This window comes from Halichoerus grypus, chromosome 3 (genome assembly GCF_964656455.1).
Source record: "Halichoerus grypus chromosome 3, mHalGry1.hap1.1, whole genome shotgun sequence".
NCBI classification, from domain to species: domain Eukaryota; kingdom Metazoa; phylum Chordata; class Mammalia; order Carnivora; family Phocidae; genus Halichoerus; species Halichoerus grypus.
The window spans coordinates 180,596,948-180,618,659 of NC_135714.1; the positions used below are offsets into that span (position 1 = coordinate 180,596,948).

The 21,712-nt window shown below is 41.5% G+C and overlaps 1 protein-coding gene across 3 annotated transcripts in view; it reads left to right on the forward strand.

Moving 5' to 3' along the window:
• The window catches only part of GSR (glutathione-disulfide reductase), a 40,506-nt gene extending 20,351 nt beyond the window's left edge, over nt 1-20,155 (forward strand). For all 3 annotated transcript variants that reach the window (XM_078069651.1, XM_036107086.2, XM_036107087.2), the window contains 8 exons: nt 2,861-2,915; nt 6,221-6,320; nt 9,113-9,199; nt 10,219-10,377; nt 11,739-11,850; nt 14,276-14,407; nt 16,022-16,155; nt 19,262-20,155. In XM_078069651.1, the coding sequence (XP_077925777.1) occupies nt 2,861-2,915; nt 6,221-6,320; nt 9,113-9,199; nt 10,219-10,377; nt 11,739-11,850; nt 14,276-14,407; nt 16,022-16,155; nt 19,262-19,411 (929 nt within the window). In that variant the 3' untranslated portion in view covers nt 19,412-20,155. The remainder of the gene's footprint in view (nt 1-2,860; nt 2,916-6,220; nt 6,321-9,112; nt 9,200-10,218; nt 10,378-11,738; nt 11,851-14,275; nt 14,408-16,021; nt 16,156-19,261) is intronic.
• Nucleotides 20,156-21,712: the final 1,557 nt, after the last annotated feature.

Here is a 21,712-nt window from a genome sequence, read left to right on the forward strand (position 1 = left end):
CAAGGCCACATGGCCATAGGAGAAAGTCTCTGCAGAGCCTAAATGTAATTGGCTTAACTGGTACCTAGTGATGGGGCAAAGAAAGGTATTTTTTCCAGCTCCAAGCCCATACATCCTACAGGTAACACAGGGAGAAAAATCAGCAAAGAATCTCCTCCTTTCCTTCACAGCATGGCAGAGATGGTCACCTGCCTGGATTTGTCACATGGGTTGTTATTTACAAGACATGTTCTGTAGTTACTGTTTGGTTCAAGGAATTGAAATCTTGTGTGGATGTGACTTAATGACCTATTAAACCTTCTTCGTATGCATAGTTTTCTCTCTCACACAGAGAATTATAAATTTAAAGCAGTAAGGAATCTCAGATAGTCCTATTCGCTCTTGCATTTTATGCACACAGGGATAAGCCATGAACATACTGCCTTATTCTCACATAAGAAACATGGTTCAAATCTTTCTCCTCAACTAGATTATAAGGTCTTTTTGGGCGGTGATCATAGCTTATACAAATTTTGTATTCTCCCTGGATTGACCTCATAAGATCCATGACCAACCTCAATTTATATGGGAAATTTTGAGTGTATATGCATTTATGTATTTTGTTCTCTCTGGGGAGAGGATCCAAAACCTTCACCAGCTTTTAAAGGGGGTTCATGACCCCCAAAAGGTCAAGAGCAACTACCGTAAAAGATAGTAAGATACTGTTCTCAAGTACCTTAAAATTTAGTTGAAAGATTGGACATAAGCATCCTAATATGAAACAGTCTCCAAGATTGAATGTTAAGTGAAAAAAAGCAAGGTGTGCAACAGAGTGTATAGTATGCTACAATTTGTGTCTTTTTCAAAAGGCAGGGGGACTGTCCATATGCACTGGAATATTTCTGGGAAGATACTCAAAGCCCTGTCATGCTGACTTCCTCTAAGGAGAGGACTAAAGGTCAGGGGTGGGAAGACTTCTGCTTTTCACTAGATGCTCTGTTGTGCTTTTTAAATTTTTAAAATATATACATTTATTAATTTAAAACATAAAAACAAATGCAAAGAAATAAAATAAAAAGTCAATGTTCCAAGGTTATTTCCAGACAGTGAGGCTTGGGGTGCTCACAGGTGGGACAGATTACTATGGGATGGCATCAACCAAAAAGACTTCCCAGGAAAAGGGTTCACAAATTGAGTGATACGTGCTGAGGAAGAGGAAGACCGAAAGAACCAGTGAGTAATAAAGATGTCTTGGAAAGACATTCAGCCAATTTGACCAGTTTTTCCAGCACTGAAGTTCTGGGGGCACATTCATTAAGCGGAGACTAGAAGATGGTTAGGCCCAATTGTGGAGACTTACAAAGTCAAATGAAGGAATCTCTAGAGTTCGCGACAACTGGGTCAAATAACTGTTGGCTTATAAATAGGGTTGTGACAAGATCTAAGTGATAATTTTAGAAAACTAATGCGACAGTGACTCACAGAGGAGGGAGATCAGTATAGAAAGCTGTCACAGTAGAATGTATGGGAGGGGAGGTGATGATATGGTTCTGAACCCCAGCATCAGCATCTGACCCGTAAAGGAGAAGCTCAGTTCTGCAGACGGTTACTGAGCCACTGCAGCGGGCCAGGCGTTAGAGAGGAGAACAGGCATAACAGCCTCAGAAGGAAGACTCAGCTGCTGGATTTCATGGATTCCAGGACACATTTTTAAAAAAAGTATATTGAGGGCGCCTGGGTGGCTCAGTTGGTTAAGCGACTGCCTTCGGCTCAGGTCATGATCCTGGAGTCCCTGGATTGAGTCCCGCATCGGGCTCCCTGCTCGGCGGGAAGCCTGCTTCTCCCTCTCCCACTCCCCCTGTTTGTGTTCCCTCTCTCGCTGTGTCTTTCTCTGTCAAATAAATAAATAAATAAATCTTAAAAAAAAAAAAAAAGTATATTGATCACATCTGGAATCAGGATGTGTCCTTTATTTTTTTTAAAAGATTTATTTATTTATTTTAGAGGGAGAAAGAGAGAGAGCACAAGTGGGAGGGGAAGTGAGAGGGAGAAAGAGAATCTCAAGCAGACGCTGCACTGAGGGTGGAGCCCGAAGTGGGGCTTGATCTCATGACCCTGAGACCATGACCTCAGCCAAAACCAAGAGTCATACGCTTAACCAGCTGTGCCACCCAGGCATCCCTGGATGTGTCCTTTAATCATGGCACCTCGAATTTGGCAAAGTGCAATGTTTTTATTAATTGATGAAATATTGTGGGGGGCATTGAGAGAAGGAATCCTCGATTGACAACTCAGGATTTCATTTGGATTATTGGTGGAAGGTGGTCCATTTAACTGAAGTGGCAAACTTGAGAGAGGGATACGGTTGGGACATAAAGTTTAGGTTCAATTCTAAACATACTGAGTTTGAAGCAAAGTAGAATTATATATATAGCAGGGCAGTTAGAAATCTGGGACTGGAACTTGGGGAGGAGGTCAAAACTGGAATATTTGGAAGTCCTCCACAGTGAGGGGAGAGCTGGCTTAAACCTTTGGAGAAAAACACAGAAGAGAGCCAAGGCTGAGCTGAGGGGTTCATGTCTACATTAGGGGGCAGGAGAATGAAGCAGAGCCGGCAGGGTCTCTTCACAAGAGCCAGGAAGGTCTTAGTTCCTTGGAGAAATGTAATAGGTAGTCGTCACTGCTTTTATTTCTAGAGAGAAAACGGAAATGTGCACTCAGGGAAGACTGGGTTGGCAGTTTCCCAAGTGGAGACTTTGACAAAACTTGTCAAAACAGTATGTGATGGCAGAGAAAGCATCTGGGTCCTACACAAAATATTGATACCGTTTTACAAGAGAAAGCTCAGTCTGTGTGATCTGTATGGCATTTTCCTACACAGGTGCCTGCCTAGGAATAACCAGTGATGGATTTTTCCAGCTGGAAGAATTGCCTGGGTAAGCTGGTTTCCTTCCCAACCTCAGTGTTCATTCTTCCTCAGTCTTTCCTGCTAACATTTCTACTACCTCCCCCTCCCAGCCGTTAAATCCAGGCATTCCTTGAATTTTCTTCACCTGCCTCTCTTTTTATGACCTTGGGTATCTCATCCACTAATATCCTAGGGAACGACATGGATCTTTTCTTTTCTTTTCTTTTCTTTCTTTTCTTTCTTTCCCTCTCTCTCTTTCTTTCTTTCTTTCTTTTCTTTCTTCTAGATTTATGTATTTATTTGAAAGAGAGAGAGCGGGGAGGGGCAGAGGGAGAGAAGCAGGCTCCCCGCTAAGCACAAAGCCAACGCGGGGCTCGATCTCACAACCCGGAGATCACAACCTGAGCCGAAATCAAGAGCTGGATGCTTAACCAACTGAGCCACCCAGGCGCCCCCTGACTCAGATCTTTCATTACAGTTTTTAGGACCAGAATCAAATACATGGTGGTTTTGAAGAATAAATAGTAAAGCCCTAAAACCATCTTCTTTCTTCACCTTAATACAGCATCAGCTGATGATGTGTCTCAAGTAACTGATTCTGGTTTCCAAAGCAGCTAGTGCAGAGAGAATCTCCATAAATGAAGGCTCTGGCACTTTCACAAAAGAGAGCTTTTCTGAATTTGTCCTCTACGTGTGTTTGTCCAAAGGACCTTAGTAAACGTCTGTCACGGATTTAGATATATAGAAAAAGAATCTACTGAGGAAGATCGTTTCTCCAATTTGAAGAAGCTGCCACTTGCGGGCTTTCGAGGTTGCAGGGAGCCTCCTTTCGCTCTTGATAGGCGAGGATACCTAGGAGCTAGAGTAGGGGCCGTTTGGCTCAGGACTGGTCTTTATCTCCCTCTGAGTAGCACTCGCTCTGGAATCAGTATTGCTCAACGCTGCCGCTCCCGTTGGAGGTCTTAATCCTGTGTTTTTATAAAGACCTTCACAGAGGGTGACTAATAATCCATTGTCCGTACCTTTACCTTAATTCACCTGGAGCCACAGACGGTGAAACGGGGGCAAGAGGGCTTCTTTGAGTTTCATAGCTGCGGTGGAAACCTCCCATGAAGATATTCGGAGCAGGCACCCTCCTGATTTCAAGAGAAGCACAGTCTGTTTAGATTTGCTGTCTGCAGGGCACGCAGCCACGTCAGAGAAGCGCTTTTCTTCCCTCATGATCCTCCCTGTCCTGTTTGGTTTTAGGGTTGAATGATGACACATGTGAGAATGTTTCCAGAAATGTGGTCCTTACTTGTCATGTTTGGATGATACAAGTCAATTCTAGACTCACCCTCATAGAAGCTTCTTTATAGATACCTGTATAAAAGTAAAATCATTTATTTTAAAATATTTAAAATGCTAGCAATACAAGTTTAATAAGTGAATTTATGTGTGTTAGGACAAAAGACTCTGGGAACATAGGAAATGAATGAACAATTTTTTTCTTTTTTTAAAAGATTTTATTTATTTTAGAGAGAGTGCATGAGCGTGTGTGAGCGAGGAGGAACAGAAGGGGAGGGAGAGGGAGAAAGAATCTGAAGCAGATGCCTCACTGAGCGGGGCTTGATCTCATGACCTCAAGAAAGGAAAAGAGGTCAAATATAATAGGAAAGAGGGAGGCCGAGATGGAAGAGCTATTTCATACCTTCCAGACTATGTAGACATTTCTCTTTCCAAATCCTGGGTTGTAAGATAAGCTGACTTGCAGCTATTTGGGTTCATACTTCGTCCCCTGTCTAGACCAGACCCCTCTGATGGCAGACTCACCACATGGATACCTTACCTTTGGAAGGTGGTTAAGAAAGGTTTCCTTTGCTCTTTCCAGATTGCTTGCTTCTTATCCTAGCACTGTAGCAATGGTAGAGGACCGTGTTTGAAGCGTTAGAGAACCCCAGCCCTGAACGGGGCAGCTCCAGCTAAGGGGCATTTATGCTCCAGGCTGCAGCATGGAAGTAATCCTCATTTCTCTAGGGCCAGGATCAGCTTCTCCACCACTGACTCAGACCTTCGTCAGCATTCACCTAGTGTTGAAGATGCCTTCTTAGACTGAAGTTTATGCAGGAAGTCTACTTTTAATTCAGATCTATCCTATAACTTAAATGGCTTGCTTTAATTGGCCTATAACCTACTGCAAAGATTGGTAGAATTGAATAGTGATCAAGGAGAAGTTCTGAGCAGGGAAGAATCCTGGTGAGTGTGTTGCCAGTTTTCGTTTTAGGTATGAAGGTCACTCATAAGGAATCCTCTCTGGGGGCAGCCTGGGTGGCTCAGTCGGTTAAGCGTCTGCCTTCGGCTCAGGTCATGATCCCAGGGTCCCGGGATCGAGCCCCGCATTGGGCTCCCTGCTCCGCAGGAAGCCTGCTTCTCCCTCTCCCACTCCCCCTGCTTGTGTTCTCTCTCTCGCTGTCTCTCTCTGTTAAATAAATAAAATCTTCAAAAAAATAAATAAAATTTAAAAATCATCTCTAGTTTCAAAGGTTTTTTTGTTTCCTCTCTAGAGAAATGAGGCTAAAGAACTTTTTTAAGGTTTATTTGAGAGAACGAGTATGAGGGAGAGGGGCAGAAGGAGAAGAAGAGAGAATGTTTTAAGCAGACTCTGTGCTGAGCATGGACCCCAGTGTGGGGCTCGATCTCATGACCCCCAGATCCCCACCCTGACATCACGACCTGAGCCGAAACCAGGCGTCGGACGCTCAACCAACTGCACCACTGAGGCACCCCGAGGCTGAAGAACTTTTAATAACTAAAAGTATATTTCCCTTCTACAAAGGGATAAAATTACAATGTGAGGGGCACCTGGGTAGCTCAGTCGGTTAGGCGTCTGCATTTGGCTCCGGTCATGATCCTAGGGTCCTGGGATCGAGTCCCACACCGGGCTCCCTGCTCAGTGGTGAGTCTGCTTCTCCCTCTCCCTCTGTGGCTTCCCCTACTTGTGCTCTCTCTCTGTGTCAAATAAATAAAAAAAATCTTTAAGAAAATATAAAACAAAATAAAATAAAATAAAATTGCAATCCAGTATCCAAGATTGAATCTTGGAGCAGAAAAAGGAAATGAATGGAAAAACTGGTGAAGTCTGAATAAAGCCTGGAGTTTGGTCAATAGCAATGTACCAACGTCCATTTCTTAGTTTTGACGGGTGTACCGTGGTTAGGCAAGATGTTAACTTGCAGAAAAACTGGGCAGAGTGTATATAGGACACCTCTGTACAATCTTTTCAACTTTTCCATAAATCTAAAATTATTCCCAAAAAAGTTTATTTGAAAATATTAACCCTATCTCTAATTTTAGCCGCAGTGTCATTGTTGGTGCGGGCTACATTGCTGTAGAGATAGCTGGGATTCTTTCCGCTCTGGGCTCAAAGACATCACTAATGATACGGCATGATAAGGTAAATTCTGTCCTTTTTTCCTTTTCCCTTCCCTTTGCTTGACCTTTTAAAAAAATCTACCCTGAGAATATTAAAGACTACGGTGTAAAGCATGTGGAGGTCAGTTGGTTTATTCTGCGTGGAACTGCATAGAAGCTATTTGAATTGGGCCGTATGTCCTTAGAGCTGCCACTGGATAATGATTTTGATTGGATCAGACTGGCTGGTATTTTCATCATGAAGTGGTAGGTATCAAGTGCCTTAAAAGGAAACATGCAGGCTTACATATAAATATTTGTTAAATTAAACAGACTGTCAGGTTAATTTCTTATTCTGGAAATCAATTTCACATGATCAGAAGGTAGTGTTGGATTAATAACACTCAGTCAAAAAAATTTACTACATGGTTTGCATTAAAAGAAAACGTATCAAAGATATTTGCACACCTATGTTCATGGCAGCATTATTCACAAGAGCCCAGGGATGGAAGCAACCCAAGTGTCCATTGACAGATGAATGAATAAACAACATGTGTATATCTGTACAATGGAATATTATTCAGCCTTAAAAGAAAGGTCATTCTGACCCAGTCTACAACATGGATGAACTTTGAGGACATTATGCCAAATGAAGTAAACCAGTCACAAAAAGACAAATCTTATGATTCCCCTTATATGAGGTATCTAGAGTTGTCAAATTCATAAAAATAGAAAGTAGAATGGTGGTTGCCAGGGGTTGAGGGCAGAAGGAAGTGGGGAGTTGTTTAATGAGTATAGTTTCAGTTTTGCAAGAAGTAAAGTTCTGGAGATGGATGGCACAACAATGTGAAGAGACCTAACACTAAGGAACTGTATCCTTAGAAATGGTTAAGTTGGTAAATTTAATGTTAAGTATTTTTTATCACAAAAAACAATAACAATAATAATAAAGGAAGCTTACAGATCATCTTATTGAATGTCATTTTATAGATGAAGAAATTAAGGCCAAGCAAAGTTTTGTGACTGCAAATTAGCATCATAACTGAGAGTCAGCTAAGGTCTTAGAAAGCCCAGGACAGTACAGTTGACCCTTGAAAACTTGGGGGTTAGGCGTGCTGACCCCCTGCACAGTGGAAAATCCAAGTGCAACTTTTGACTCCCTAAAAGCTACTAATAGCCTACTGTTGACCTTGGCCTGAAGCCTTATCAATAACATAAACAGTGAACATGTATTTCATATATGTGTTATATATCAAATTCTTAAAGTATGCTGGAGAAAAGAAAATGTTACTAAGAAAATCATAAGAGGGGCGCCTGGGTGGTTCTGTTGGTTAAGCGTCTGACTCTTGATTTCAGCTCAGGTCATGATCTCAGTGTTGCGAGATCAAGCCCTGCATCGGGCTCCATGCTGGGCATGGAGCCTGTTGAAGAGTCTCTCTCCCTCTCTCAAAAAAAAAAAAAAATCATAAGAGAGGGGCGCCTGGCTGGCTCAGTGAGTAGACCATGCGACTCTTCATCTCAGGGTCATGAGTTCAAGCCCCACATTGGGTGTAGAGCTTACTTAAAGAAAAAGGAAATTATAAGAGAAAACACATTTACTGTATTCTACTGAAAAAAAAAAAAAATCTGCGTGTAAGTGGACCCATGCAGTTCAAACGTGTTCAAGGGTCAGCTGTTTCTTTCTGCTCAAATGCAGCCTCCATGTCATTACCTGTTGAAGTGTTACTTTATATGTTTTTTTGATTAGTCATGATAGTACCACTGGGTTTTGGTACAGTATCGGAGCTTTCAGAGACATGGTTCCGGGCAATGATAAGAGTATTGGCCTAAGAATCTGGCTGACCTTAACAAGCGTGTGATTTGGACAAGTCATTCAGTGCTTTAGGGGCAGGATTTATCAGATCCCTAACCATTCAAATGCTATGATTCTAATTCTTGATTATTTGAGCAAATAGAGGGAGACAAGGGAAATTGATAACCCCAGTCAACATGTACTTGAGGGAACTTTCTCTTTGGCTTTGAGACTTGTCATATAATTCACCTGCAGGAGATTTATATTTTGAGTAATGTCTCCTCTAGGTTTAATGTTATGTTATTTTGCATCACAGGAATATATCCAGCAAACTGGAAGGAAGGAGAGAGGCAGAGGGATAGATAGCCTTAATTTAATGTGTAAATAAGTAAATAAACTGCAGCAGTTTATCAACAGAATGGATAATTCCTGCATTTGGAAAATCAGCTCATTTGCACATGTCCTTGGGTTTCCTGCCCTTGCCAACCCCCCTAATTCTCCTCCTCTTTCCTGTCGTGGTGTAAGTCTGTTCTAGAACTTTCTTATGAATAACTCATGACCTCCCATCTTCACCCTGCCTGGGATTTGTTGCATGCAGATTATCACAAAGAACTCTTCAAGGCCATGTCTTGACTTTTTTTGCATAGATAAGGAGATTTTGCTAGCAAGATCTTCCCTTGAATCATACCAGAGTGGAACCTGCCTTGGAAATACTGAAAGGGGAAGGAGAATTTCTGGTCCCAAGACATAATTATGGAGAAAAGCTGCAAGCTCGGGAGGAGAGGGACATGGCGAAGAGAGTAGAAGCCTGAAGGTTGCCTGTCTATTTAACTCTAAAACAGGAGTTGGTGAAATCAGACATAATACAGACATTGGGGGTGATGTAGGAAAATAGATTAAAACTCCACTTACAATATGGCCATGAATGAAAGAGGAGATAGGGAGGATGCTGATATTTGGCTCCCAAGTTTGTAACGTTATCTTTAATCAAGTTTTATTCCTTTCCCACCACCCGTCCCTCTGGTGCCTCTGTTTGTATACAGGTACTTAGAAATTTTGATTCAATTATCAGTTCAAACTGCACTGAAGAGCTGGAGAATTCTGGCATAGAGGTCCTGAAGTACTCACAGGTATGGCTGAGCCCCAAGCATGCTTACAGCCCTTCTTCGAAGCTCTGTGTGTCCTGAATCACGTTCTGCTTTTGGTTCCACCCGAGTTTTTAATAAACACAAACTCTATGTCTCCCCCAGTCAATGTATCCTTTCTAGAGTTACCAATTCTTTTCTTTATCCTAAGAAGCTATATTTCTCAATTATGTGAGTAAAGTCAAGGTATAAAGGATTAGAAATCTGGTAGTTGAATTTAGTTAGAACTACAGCTCATTTTTTTTTGTGCTCAAATGCCTCATTGAACATACTTATTTTTGAGGTTTATATTTATTTTTCAGGGAATAATATTATGGAATCTTTTTAAAGTGTACCCTTTTGAGTTCTGCAAATGCACAGAATTACAGAGTACTCTACTTCTTAGGGAATCACTAAATTTCAGTTTTCCTGGAGCATTAGGTTTGCAAAAGCAATTTGGTCCCTAGAGCTGCACCCTCTCAGTGATGGCCCCATCAAGTAAAATAATAAATGTGAAATTGCTTTGTGAATGTGAAAGTGATAACCTGGCAGTGGGGTCAGAACCCCTTGGGATCTGCACTAAACTGTGTGCATCCAGCTCTTCTGACCTGATTCTCACCCCCTCTCTGTTCTGATTAAGAACATCCAGGAGAAACATCGACTATGAGGTGTGAGCAAGGTTCTTAGTGATGCTGCTGCAGCCGGTATCCTCCCCACCCTTCAGTCACCAATCACTGTGCTTAGATTTGTGACTTAAAATTTTATCACGATTTTTAAGAAGCACAGTTTAAAAACCTTGTTTTTAAGCTGAAGCATTAGGGTGTTGACACAAGCAGACATTTCTGGCCGTTGGCTGGATAATTCCGGCCAACCTAGGAAACAGTCTTGGCTCCTAGGAGTTGCGGTGTTGGCGTCATTTGGGCAAAAGTGAATGTGTCAGCATGAAGGATCCACGCGTAGGATTTGGTGGAGATTTTTTAAATGTTAAGAATTCTAATTTCCTTTTTGTTTTCCATTGCCAATAGGTCAAGGAAGTTAAAAAGACTTCCTCAGGCTTGGAAGTGTGCATGATTACTTCAGTTCCTGGTAGGAAACCCACCTTGACCACAATTCCAGATGTTGACTGCCTGCTATGGGCCATTGGGCGGGACCCAAACTCCAGTGGCCTGAATTTAAACAAAGTGGTAAGCTGACTTAGTCTAACCAAAGCGTTCTTGAATCTGTTAGCAGTCCTATTTTCCTCACCCCCTGCCCCCCCTAAACTTTGGTGGGTTCTGTTAGATTTTTTTTCCCTTTTTATCCATGCATCCAGTTTGTCATCAAATCCCATTGCTTCTTTGAAATTGAAAAAAAAATTATTTTACCTTTTTAGTGTGATCACCCTAGATCAGGTCTCTGCCCTGAGTAGCCTCTTTCTTACAGATTTCCTTTTTACAGTGATACTTGGCTCCTTAAAGTCCTGTAATTATTTCTTATCATCTGCAAACTAATCTCCATTGCTGGGTGTGTCAATCATCCTGAACATTTTGGGCACTTGGGGTTGGAAGCAGATATGAAGCCAATCTACCAGTGTTATAATTAACATTCTGAGGTGTTCTTCCAGATTTTGAAGGCAAGTCTACTGTCTACCTAGCTTGGGGTCTAGGTCCCAGAGTTTGACCCGATTTTGAGTCTTAGTTCTGTTACTTACCAGTTGCATGGCCTTAAGCAAGCAGCTTAATTACTCTTTAAGTTTCAATTGCTTCATATTAGTGTAGGAATAAAAATAGTCCTTATCTCACTGGGTTATAGAGAAGAGTAGATGATGAGAAAGTGCATGCAAAGTAATTAGTTTATTTATTTAAAGATTTTATTTATTTGAGAGAGAGAAAATGAGAGAGCACAAGCGGTGGGGGAGAGGGAGCAGCATGCTTTGTGGGGTGCCACCCCGGCGCCCCACAAAGTAATTAGTTTAGATGCTGGCTTGTAGTATGAATTCAGTCCATGTTAACCAGCTGCTGTTGTTGATGATTTTGATGATTTTCCTGATACGCTTTACTACTCTACAAGTAATAATAGGATTATTTTATGTTTGTGGTTTATATATTTGATGGAACCTCTTGCGCATCGTGTAACATTTTGATTTATGTTCTAATAATAATATCCTTTACCATGTGGATTATTTTTTCAGTTCATAAAAGGTATTTTTCAGCATTTTAAAAATAAAATATTGGGGCACCTGGGTGGCTCAGTCATTAAGTGTCTGCTTTCGGCTCAGGTCATGATCCCATGGACCTGGGATCGAGCCCCGAGTCGGGCTCCCTGCTCAGCAGGAAGTCTGCTTATCCCTCTCCTCTGCCTTCCCCCTCTACTCATGCTCTCTCTCTCTCAAATAAATAAAAATCTTAAAAAAAAAAAAAAAAAGATGTTTTTCGTCTTGTGGTTGAGTGTTGTGGTTTTTAAAGATTCGGGCTGAAGAGGTGCTTGAAATGAAGATACAGAGATTTGGTTTGCCTTTTTTGGTAGATAGACCAAATAGTGACATGATAGCCTTTCACTTTTTTAGGGGATTCAAACTGATGACAAAGGTCATATCATAGTAGATGAATTCCAGAATACCAGCATAAAAGGCATCTATGCAGTTGGGGACGTGTGTGGAAAAGCTCTTCTTACTCCAGGTACTGTTTTCCTCGTTTCTTGGGTAAGGGAAGCTCTGTGGGTTATATAAAACCATTCAGCTCTTCACAGTCCAATCAGCTTAAGTAAAGTTAAAAGGATGAATGTCTTAATGCTGTCAAAATAATAGTATATTGAAGTAGTTTGGTACCTGATGTTTTCTGAATAATATTCATTTTTCCTTAGAAGACTTTAAAAGGGCTTTAGTGAAGACTAAAATTGTTATAGAGATGATATGGTCACCTTCTGAAGAAGCTGTAAGTTAGAATCTGAGTTGCATGTGGTGACAGTGGAAGGAAGTGGCTTTGGGAAGAAGCAATTTAGAGTGGCATTCTTACATGATTATTTAGTCTTTTTTTTTAAAGGTTTTTTTTATTTGTGTATACGTATTTTTTAAGTTATTTTTTAAGTAGGCTCCATGCCCAACGTGAGGTTTGAACTCATGATCCTGAGACTGAGAGTTGCAAGCTCTACCCACTGAGCCAGCCAGGCGCCCTGATTATTTATTATAATGACCAAGATTGACCCAACTCCCATAATCCCATACCTCAACCTACTTTCTGAGTTAACTGGCACCATTTCAAGCTTTTTTCCCCACTTTTTTTTTTTTTTAAAGTATTACTACTTTTTTTTTTTTAAGATTTTATTTATTTATTTGACAGAGAGACAGCGAGAGAGGGAACACAAGCAGGGGGAGTGGGAGAGGGAGAAGCAGGCTTCCCGCAGAGCAGGGAGCCCGATGTGGGGCTCGATCCCAGGACCCTGAGATCATGACCTGAGCTGAAGGCAGATGCTTAACGACTGAGCCACCCAGGCGCCCCTTTTCCCCACTTTTATTAGCGACATCACTCCATCTGCTTTCACTCTGTGCCCCGGTGGTACCTCACCAGCCTTTCTAGAATGGCGCTGGATCTTTCCTCAGAATGGAAAGTTACTGCAGTCACACACCCAAAGCCTTTTAGCTCCTTCTGCAAGTTCTTTTAACAAAAGCAAAATAACAAGCAAAGTTTCAAAAACTTGATAACTAATCTAATCGTTGAAAATTATATCAAAGAAAATTTCTTATGTATCCTACTGATACCTTATTTTGGGAAAAAGCTGTCAATTTGAAATCAACAAAATTATTAACTGATGCTTTTACTGAATAATAGGCATTTTTTCTAAATAGGAGATAAAAACAGGCTAAGGAGAATAAACTTTAAAAAAAAAAAAATAAGAAGTGGGCGCCTGGGTGGCTCAATTGGTTAAGCGACTGCCTTCAGCTCAGGTCATGATCCTGGAGTCCTGGGATCGAGTCCCACATCGGGCTCCCGGCTCAGCAGGGAGCCTGCTTCTCCCTCTGACCCTCCTCCCTCTCATGCTGTTTATCTCTCTCTCAAATAAATAAATAAATAAAATCTTAAAAAAAAAAAAAGAAGTAAAAATCATTTAAAAAATAAAAGGGGCGCCTGGGTGGCTCAGTCGTTAAGCGTCTGCCTTCGGCTCAGGTCATGATCTCAGGGTCCTGGGATCGAGCCCCGCATCGGGCTCCCTGCTCCGCAGGAGCCTGCTTCTCCCTCTCTCACTCCCCCTGCTTGTGTTCCCTCTCTCACTGTGTCTTTCTCTGTCAAATAAATAAAAATCTTTAAAGAATAAATAAATAAATAAACTTAAAAAATATCTTATGGGGGCACCTGGGTGGCTCAGTTGGTTAAGCGTCTGACTCTTGATCTCAGCTCAGGTCATGATCTCAGGGTTGTGAGTTCAAGCCCTGCGTTGGGCCCTGACTTAAAAAAAAAAAACTTACTCTGTCAAGTCAGTAGCAATATGACTAAGTGTGTAACTGGTGATTGTCTGAGACCCTGGTCACCAGAACCAAATGGGCCCAGAAATCCCCTTGGACAGTAAGGGAGAGTGTGGGGTCATTCACCACCCAGGATCGTGGTCTTTATCCTTGCCAATGAGAGCCCTAATCCTTCAGGACCAGCCAGGGAGGAGGAGCCACAATGTACCTGATAGAGAGGCTGAGGCTGGGGGGCCTTCTAGGGAATCAAAGGAAAAAAAAAACCCATACTGTGAAATGCATAATGTTATAAAGTGGAGCTGTAGTTGGTCAAAACTAATATAGTTTGCTTCATTAATATTGTATCAAAAAGCTAATATCCTAATTAAGTAGGTAACTGCCAGATGATTGGAAACTAGTAAATAAGCCCCCTCACCCTTTCTTTGTCCTAATAGAATGTACAGAATTCATATAAGATGATAGTTTTGAATTGTTAACAAGGCATTGGTATGTCTTCATTATAGTGACCTAGATATTATAATGAGCATTGGCGTAAAACTTTGTCAGAAGTAGTACATTAAGCCAGATGAGGGAATGCTTAGAACAATTCTGCGGTTTTAAAGTGAGCAATAAACTGAGACGCTGATTTACAAATATCTTTGTAGTTGCCATAGCTGCTGGCCGAAAGCTTGCCCATAGACTTTTTGAATGCAAAGAAGATTCCAAATTAGACTATGACAACATCCCCACGGTTGTCTTCAGCCACCCCCCGATTGGGACAGTGGGACTCACGGAAGGTAGGTGTTTAAAAACAAAGGTGATTTATAGTTTCTGTCTTCCCCCTGACTGCAGGGGGAAGGTGCTGACTAAATCTCCCTTCACTCCCTAAATTCCACTCCTTTCTGGTTGGCCTCTTACCACAATTCGTTTCCTCCCTAACTGCCAACACTTGGAGAGTAGAATTCCTTTTCCCCACACCACCCTGTGTGTCTCTTTGCCTTTTTTTAGCTTTTTTTATTTGAACTAATTTCAAATTTAAAGAAAAGTTGCAAAAATATAGTAATTCCCCTTATCTGCGGTTTCGCTTTCTGTGGTTTGTTACCCGCGGCCAACTGTGGTCTGGAAGGATATGATCCTCCTGACTTACTGTGAGGAGGTCGGGAGTATCCTAACACTAGGTCACAGCACCTACATCACTCACCTCACCTCCTCACACAGGCATTTCATCACCTCACATCATCATAAGAAGAAGGGTGAGTGCAGTATGATAAGGCATTTTGAGAGAGACCACTTTCATGGAACTTTTATTATAGTGTATTGTAATTGTTCTGTTTGTAATATCAGTTATTGTTCATCTACTGTGCCCAACTTATAAATTAAGCTTTATCATAGGTATGCATGTGTAGGAAAAAGTAGTATACATAAGCTTTGGTATTATCCACAGTTTCAGGCATCCACTGGGGATCTTAGAATGTTTTCCCTGTGGATAATAGGAGACTACTGGAGTACAAAGGACTATGTATACCCATAACATTTTTGCTTTACCATAATTTTCTCTACACACACGCATAAACACACACACTTCAGTATCTATTTCCTAGGAACGAGTCCATTCCTTTACATAAGCTACGGTTTTCAAAAGACAACATTTAAATTGATAAAATATGGGGTGCAGGGATAGGCAAAAATAGGTAAAGGGGATAAAGAGGTACAGACCTCAAGTTATAAAATAAATAAGTCATGGGAATGAAAAGCACAGCATAGCGAATATAGTTATTAATATTATAATAACTTTGTATACTGACCGATGGTGACTACACTTAATCATGGTGAGCATTTTGCAATGTTTATAATTGTTGAATTGGTATGTTGCACGCCTGAAACTAACATAATGTCAACTATACTTCAGTTTACAAAAAAGGTATTAAAAAAAAATTCATACAATATTATCAAAACTATTCACATTTTGCTAATTCTCTCAAATAATGTCCTTTTTTTCTTTTTTTTCTTCTTTAGATTTTTTTTTTTTAAGTAATCTCTATACCCAGTGTGAGGCTCAAACAACCCCCAGATCAAGAGTCACATGCTCCACTGACTGAACCAGGCAGGTGCCCCTCAAATAATGTCATTTTTAACACTTTTTCCCCCAAGGTCAGGATTCAGTGCAGGATGATGCATTGTATTTAGTTTTCATACCCCTTTGGTCTCCTTTAATCGAGAGACAAAATTCCTTAGCCTTTCCTTTGTCTTTCATGACATTAGCATTTATGTTACAGAGTGTCCCTCATTGTAGTTCTGATATTTTCTCATGATTTGACTCAGGTTATATATTTCTGGCCATCTCTCTCTTTGATAGCTCAGTGGAATTGTTTAGGTTTTTGACAGATGCTTTTTTTCCCTGTGCATTATAGATGAGGCCATTTATAAATACGGAAAAGAAGATGTGAAGACCTATTCAACCACCTTTACCCCGATGTATCACGCCGTTACCAAAAGGAAAACAAAATGTGTGATGAAAATGGTTTGCGCCACCGCAGAGGAAAAGGTATGGGGAAAATGTAGTAAGCCAAAAAATGTTTTCAGACTTGCAGGGATGGAGGTATTTTGGTGGGGTGGGGAGACCAAGGAAAGTTAAGCCTTCTCTGTTTCAACTGGTGCAGTCCCACTTTTATCTGCCTGCGTATACTGGGGTTCTTTGTAATATTTCATTAAGAAAGAAGGTTCCAGGGCACCTAGGTGGCTCATTCAGTTAAACATCTGCCTTCGGCTCAGGTCATGATCCTGGGGTCCTGGGATCAAGCCTCACATCGGGCTCCCTGCTCAGTGGGGAGTCTGCTTCTCCCTCCCCCTCTGCTTCTCCCTCCCACCCACTCGTGTTCTCTCTCTCACTTCGCTTTCTCTCTCAAATAAATAAAATCTTTTAAAAAAGAAAGAAAGAGGGGCACTTTGGTGGCTCAGATGGTTAAGCGTCTGCCTTCGGCTGGGGTCATGATCTCCAGGTCCTGGGATCGAGCCCCACGTTAGGCTCCCAGCTCAGCAGGGTGTCTGGTTCTCCCTCTCCCTCTTCCTCTCCCCCTGCTTGTGCTTTCTCTGTCTCTCTCTCTCAAATGAATAAATAAAAAATCTTTTAAAAAAATAAAAAGAAAGGTTCCATATGTTTGTGCTTTTAAAACATAGGAGGGAGGGGCGCCTGGATGGCTCAGTCGTTAAGCGTCTGCCTTCGGCTCAGGTCATGGTCCCAGGGTCCTGGGATTGAGCCCCACATCGGGCTCCCTGCTCAGCGGGAAGCCTGCTTCTCCCTCTCCCACTCCGCCTGCTTGTGTTCCCTCTCTCCTGTCTCTCTCTCTCTCTGTCAAATAAATAAATAAAATCTTAAAAAAAAAAAAAAAATAGGGAAACGTTGAAAACCACAGAAAAGCTCACTGTCATTGACCCATAGGTTAGCATAGATAGGCCCCTCGGAAATACTGGTAAGTGTAAGAACTTAATGGAAGATAAATTTAGATTTAACATAACCAATCTGAAGAAGAGAGCGCTTATTCAATAAAAAATTTTCTGAGATATCACTTATCTAGTTTTGGTTTAATATTTTGAGGACCTGCCTGGCTGTTTTCCAGAGTAGCTGCATGCTTTTCACGTGCCCCTCAGCACTGCATGAGGGTTCCAGTGCCCCCACCCCCTTGCCAACACTTGTTACTGTCTTTTATTATAATTGTCCCAGTGGATGAGAAGTGGTATCTCATTGTGATTTAAATTTTGGACAGGTTTGAATTTAAACAGGTTTTTAAAAAAATAATTTTTAAATAGGTTTATTTGGGTATTAGGCCAACCTATGGGGCTTTTCTACAAATTGAATTAAATATTACAGTGGGACATAGCAATATGCTCTAGGAACATGGCTCTGGGAAGGGACAGCAGCTTAGTTGAAGATTCAGGTGTAGTTTCCAGTTTCTCTTGTCAAAAAGAGCACAGTCTGTATCTGATTCATGACCCTGTAAACCAAAAGCCACAAGACATGGTCCCTGGATTATAGAAATCAGCGTCACTGAGGATTGACAGAAGCAGAGAATCAGAGCAAAGAAAGTAAGTGGGTTGGCAGCAAAACAAGAGTTGCTGTTTTTTGGCCCTGAATGTTCCTGAATAGGATAAGATGTCCAGATATTGAATCAGTGAGGTCTCTACTTCTCTCTTATCAGTTATTTCTTCATGCCCTTTTTCATTCATTTGATAAATATTACCTGACAGACTACCAAAGACTAAGAACTGGGATATGGAGAGGAATCCTATAAAGTTCCTGCCATCCCCCAAAACTTAGTAAATTTAGTTTAGATCACAGTATCTAAAAATCTGTATGGTTTGGGACTTTTTTGTTTTAAATTGAGATATACTTTTTTTAATTGTAAAAAAAAAAGAACATAAAATTTACCATCCTAATCATGGTAAGTACAGAGTTCAGTAGTATATTCTTTTTTTTTTTTTTAAGATTTTTATTTATTTATTTGACAGAGTGAGAGAGCACAGCAGGGGGAGCACAGAGGGAGAGGGAGAAGCAGGCTTCTTGCCAAGCAGGGAGCCCGATGCGGGGCTCCATCCCAGGACCCTGGGATCATGACCTGAGCCGAAGGCAGACGCCTAACGACTGAGCCACCCAGGTGCCCCTCAGTAGTATATTCTTGCTCTATTTTTAACCAAAGTATTTTTGTGGCTAAATTTTATACTTTCTCACTCTGCTGAGAATATTTGCTGGAGGGCGCCTGGGTGGCTCAGTCGGTTAAGCGTCTGCCTTTAGCTCAGGTCATGATCTCAGGGTCCTGGAATCAAGTCCCGCATCGGGCTCCCTGTTCAGCGGGGAGTCTGCTTCTCCCTCTTCCTCTGCCCTCCCCCCGCCGCTTGTGTGCTCACTCTTGCTCTCCCGCTCTGTCAAATAAATAAATAAAATACTTAAAAAAAAAAAATTTGCTGGAGGTGGAACATTAATACAGTTTTCAAGTGATTGAGAAACAACTGGAAGATGCGATATGAAACAAATGTCTCTTAATGGTCCTTCGTGCGGTCATCCAGTGTGTATGGACTAAGGGCCTCCTGAGGGCCATCTTTTGCTTGGTCATATGGAGAGAGCAGGAAGCAAATATAGGCAGGTTCCCTCTGTGTAGAGATTAAAATCTGCAGGGAAGATGGGCTGTAATTTTCTAGTCCCCAAATAAATAGAACATTGTAGTTGTAAGAGTCATGAAGGAGAGATACTGGTACCGAGCGATCACGTGATAGACAGTTTCACTTGGTTGGGAAGGCAAGTGTAGCTCTCGGAAGAATGAATGGGCTTTAACTCAAAAGGGGAGGAAAAATTGTCCAGACAGAGGGAACAGCTTGTGCAAAGGAGAGAGCATGGTGAATACTCGGCACAGAAGGAAAGCCAGAGGGGCCTGAGAGGGGAGAGCCTGAGCGGGGAGGGCTGTGTAGGGTGGGCTGGGGAGGGACATGGAGGCAGGACGGCGTAGGACCTTGTAGGCTGTGTTCTGCCATGTCCAGGTGAGAGACTCAGGTGTTTTTGAGGTTTTAAAATACCACGTATCTCGCATGACAAATAAAAAACGTATTCATCTACCTAATAAAAACTTCTACTTTAAGAATTTTTCTTCCCCTCTCCCTAGGTGGTTGGGATCCATATGCAAGGAATCGGGTGTGATGAAATGCTGCAGGGTTTTGCTGTTGCGGTTAAAATGGGAGCAACAAAAGCTGACTTTGACAACACGGTTGCTATTCACCCTACCTCTTCAGAAGAACTGGTCACGCTTCGTTGAAAACCCAGAGACTTTTATGGTGGGCAGCTGGACCAGGAGACCCAAAAAGAACCAAATTACCATGTTTACTTAACACCGTTCCCATTTTATGTATTTCTTTATTGTAATCAGGAAATTCTGATAGTGGAAATTTTCAGTGCGTAGTAGGACTTATGTAATTAGAAAGTTGTTTTGTCATCCAGGGTTAATTTTCATTTGATTGCACCTCACAGTAATCAATATTTTAAAGTTGTTTTTTTTTTTTTAATTTTTTTATTGGCAGCTCTGTGCTAGCTGGTTTTTTGTTTTGTTCTGTTTTGTTTTTGTTTGAGCCTCCTCCCAGCTAAAAAACTATATGAAGTACAGTTAATTAAGGTGTTTGAATGACTATCGCTTGCTGATTTTTATAGATGAAGATGACAGCAGGTCTGCATATTGCAAAGCTGCTTCAACAATGTGACCTTTCTCCAAAAGCGTGTGACATGAGAGACCGCTTTCCTACTTTATTTCTTTTGCTTTAAATGATTAAAAATCATGTTCCTTTTATGAGGTGAAGTACATCAAACTTGGGAAAGATTTACACGAGTGAGGGACATTTTGGCAGTGATTTCTGCTTTCAGAAGGAGAGGAATTCAAAGTCTCTTCCTCTGCTGAGAGTTCATAGTTCAATGAATGATTTCAAGTTTTTTATGTGCTCTTGTCATTTTTTTTTTCCTGAAAACTATTTCCAAAAATCTGAAAATAAAATCCTAGCCTTGGGGTGCCCGGGTGGCTCAGTCGTTAAGCGTCTGCCTTCGGCTCAGGTCATGATCCCGGGATCCTGGGATCGAGCCCTGCATCGGGCTCCCTGCTCCGTGGGAAGCCTGCTTCTCCCTCTCCCACTCCTCCTGCTTGTGTTCCCTCTCTCGCTGTGTCTCTTTCTGTCAAATAAATAAAATCTTAAAAAAAAATAAAAAATAAAATAAAAAAATAAAATAAAATCCTAGCCTTTTCTTCTTACAGAATTTGTTATTAGGGATTTATAGCTAAGAGGTCATTTTCTAAGATATTTCACATCGGAGATTACATGCTAACAGTGAGCTACCTTAAGTAGGCTTAAGGCCTTAGGAGGGGGAAAAAAGAGATTTTTATAGATTAAGAGCAGAGGTATAAAAGAAGCGTTTAGCAAAGTTAATGGTTGAGTTGGAAGAACAGTCTAGAAATCACTTAGGTTTTTAGCATTTTATTTCCATTAGCTTGCACCAAGTAGGTAAATTAGTTAAATTTTTCCATGGTTTTCATTAGTGACATAGTGCTACTGATTTCTTTCTTCAAGCTTTTACTGAATGTCTTTCTGGTTAGCCATGGCCAGCTTGCTGACTTGGTGAGTAGGTCCAATGTCATCAGAAGAAAAATACCACATTAGTAACTAGGTTATGTAACTGTTGCAGCAAGAAAATAGGGTCTAAAAACCCAAACATGGACTGACATAACTCCTCCTCCTCATCTCTTTGTCAACCACCTAAAAGGTAGTGGACCACGGTTCTGGGCTCTGGCGGCCTGGTTTTGTCTTACTCTGTGTAGAGCCTAGACTTTGGGTGTGACTTTGTAAGGAACAGGGGAGACACTTCTAGTTAGATCCACTCTAACACCATGTGTTTTTTATCTTAGGTGTCCTTTGCCCTGCTTTTTTTCTGGGTCCATAGTAAACCAACATGCAAGTAACCTTTTCCAAGTTGCGGTCTTCATTCTCATCAGGTCCCAGATGAGTCTAGCCTGTGAGGTTATCGGGCAGCATGGCTTCTACTACACAAAGCACTGGGCCACGTGAAGATACACAAGGCGGCACGTTGTAGGTCCCCTCATTAGAGTGGATGTTGAAGAAAGGACACAGTACCGTTGACCCTTGAACAACATGGGTTTGAATTGTGTGGGTCTACTTATATGTAGGTATTTTGCGGTACTATAAATGTATTTTCCTTCTGATTTTCTTTTTTTAGGATTATTTATTTATTTGAGAGAAAGAGAGCACAGGAAGGGGGGGGAGTAGCAGAGGGAGAGGGAGAAGCCGATTTCCCGCTGAGCAGGGAGCCCGACACGGGCTTGATCCCAGGACCCTGAGATCATGATCTGAGCCGAAGGCAAGATGCTTAACCGACTGAGCCACCCAGGCGCCCCCCCTTCTGATTTTCTTAATAACATTTTCTTTTCCCTAGCTTATTTTATTGTTTTTTTTTGTTTTTTAGTGAGCTCTGTGCCCAATGTGGGGCTTGAATTCATGACCCCAAGATTCAGTCACAGGGTCTCCTGCTCTACCAACAGAGCCAGTCAGGTGCCTCTCTA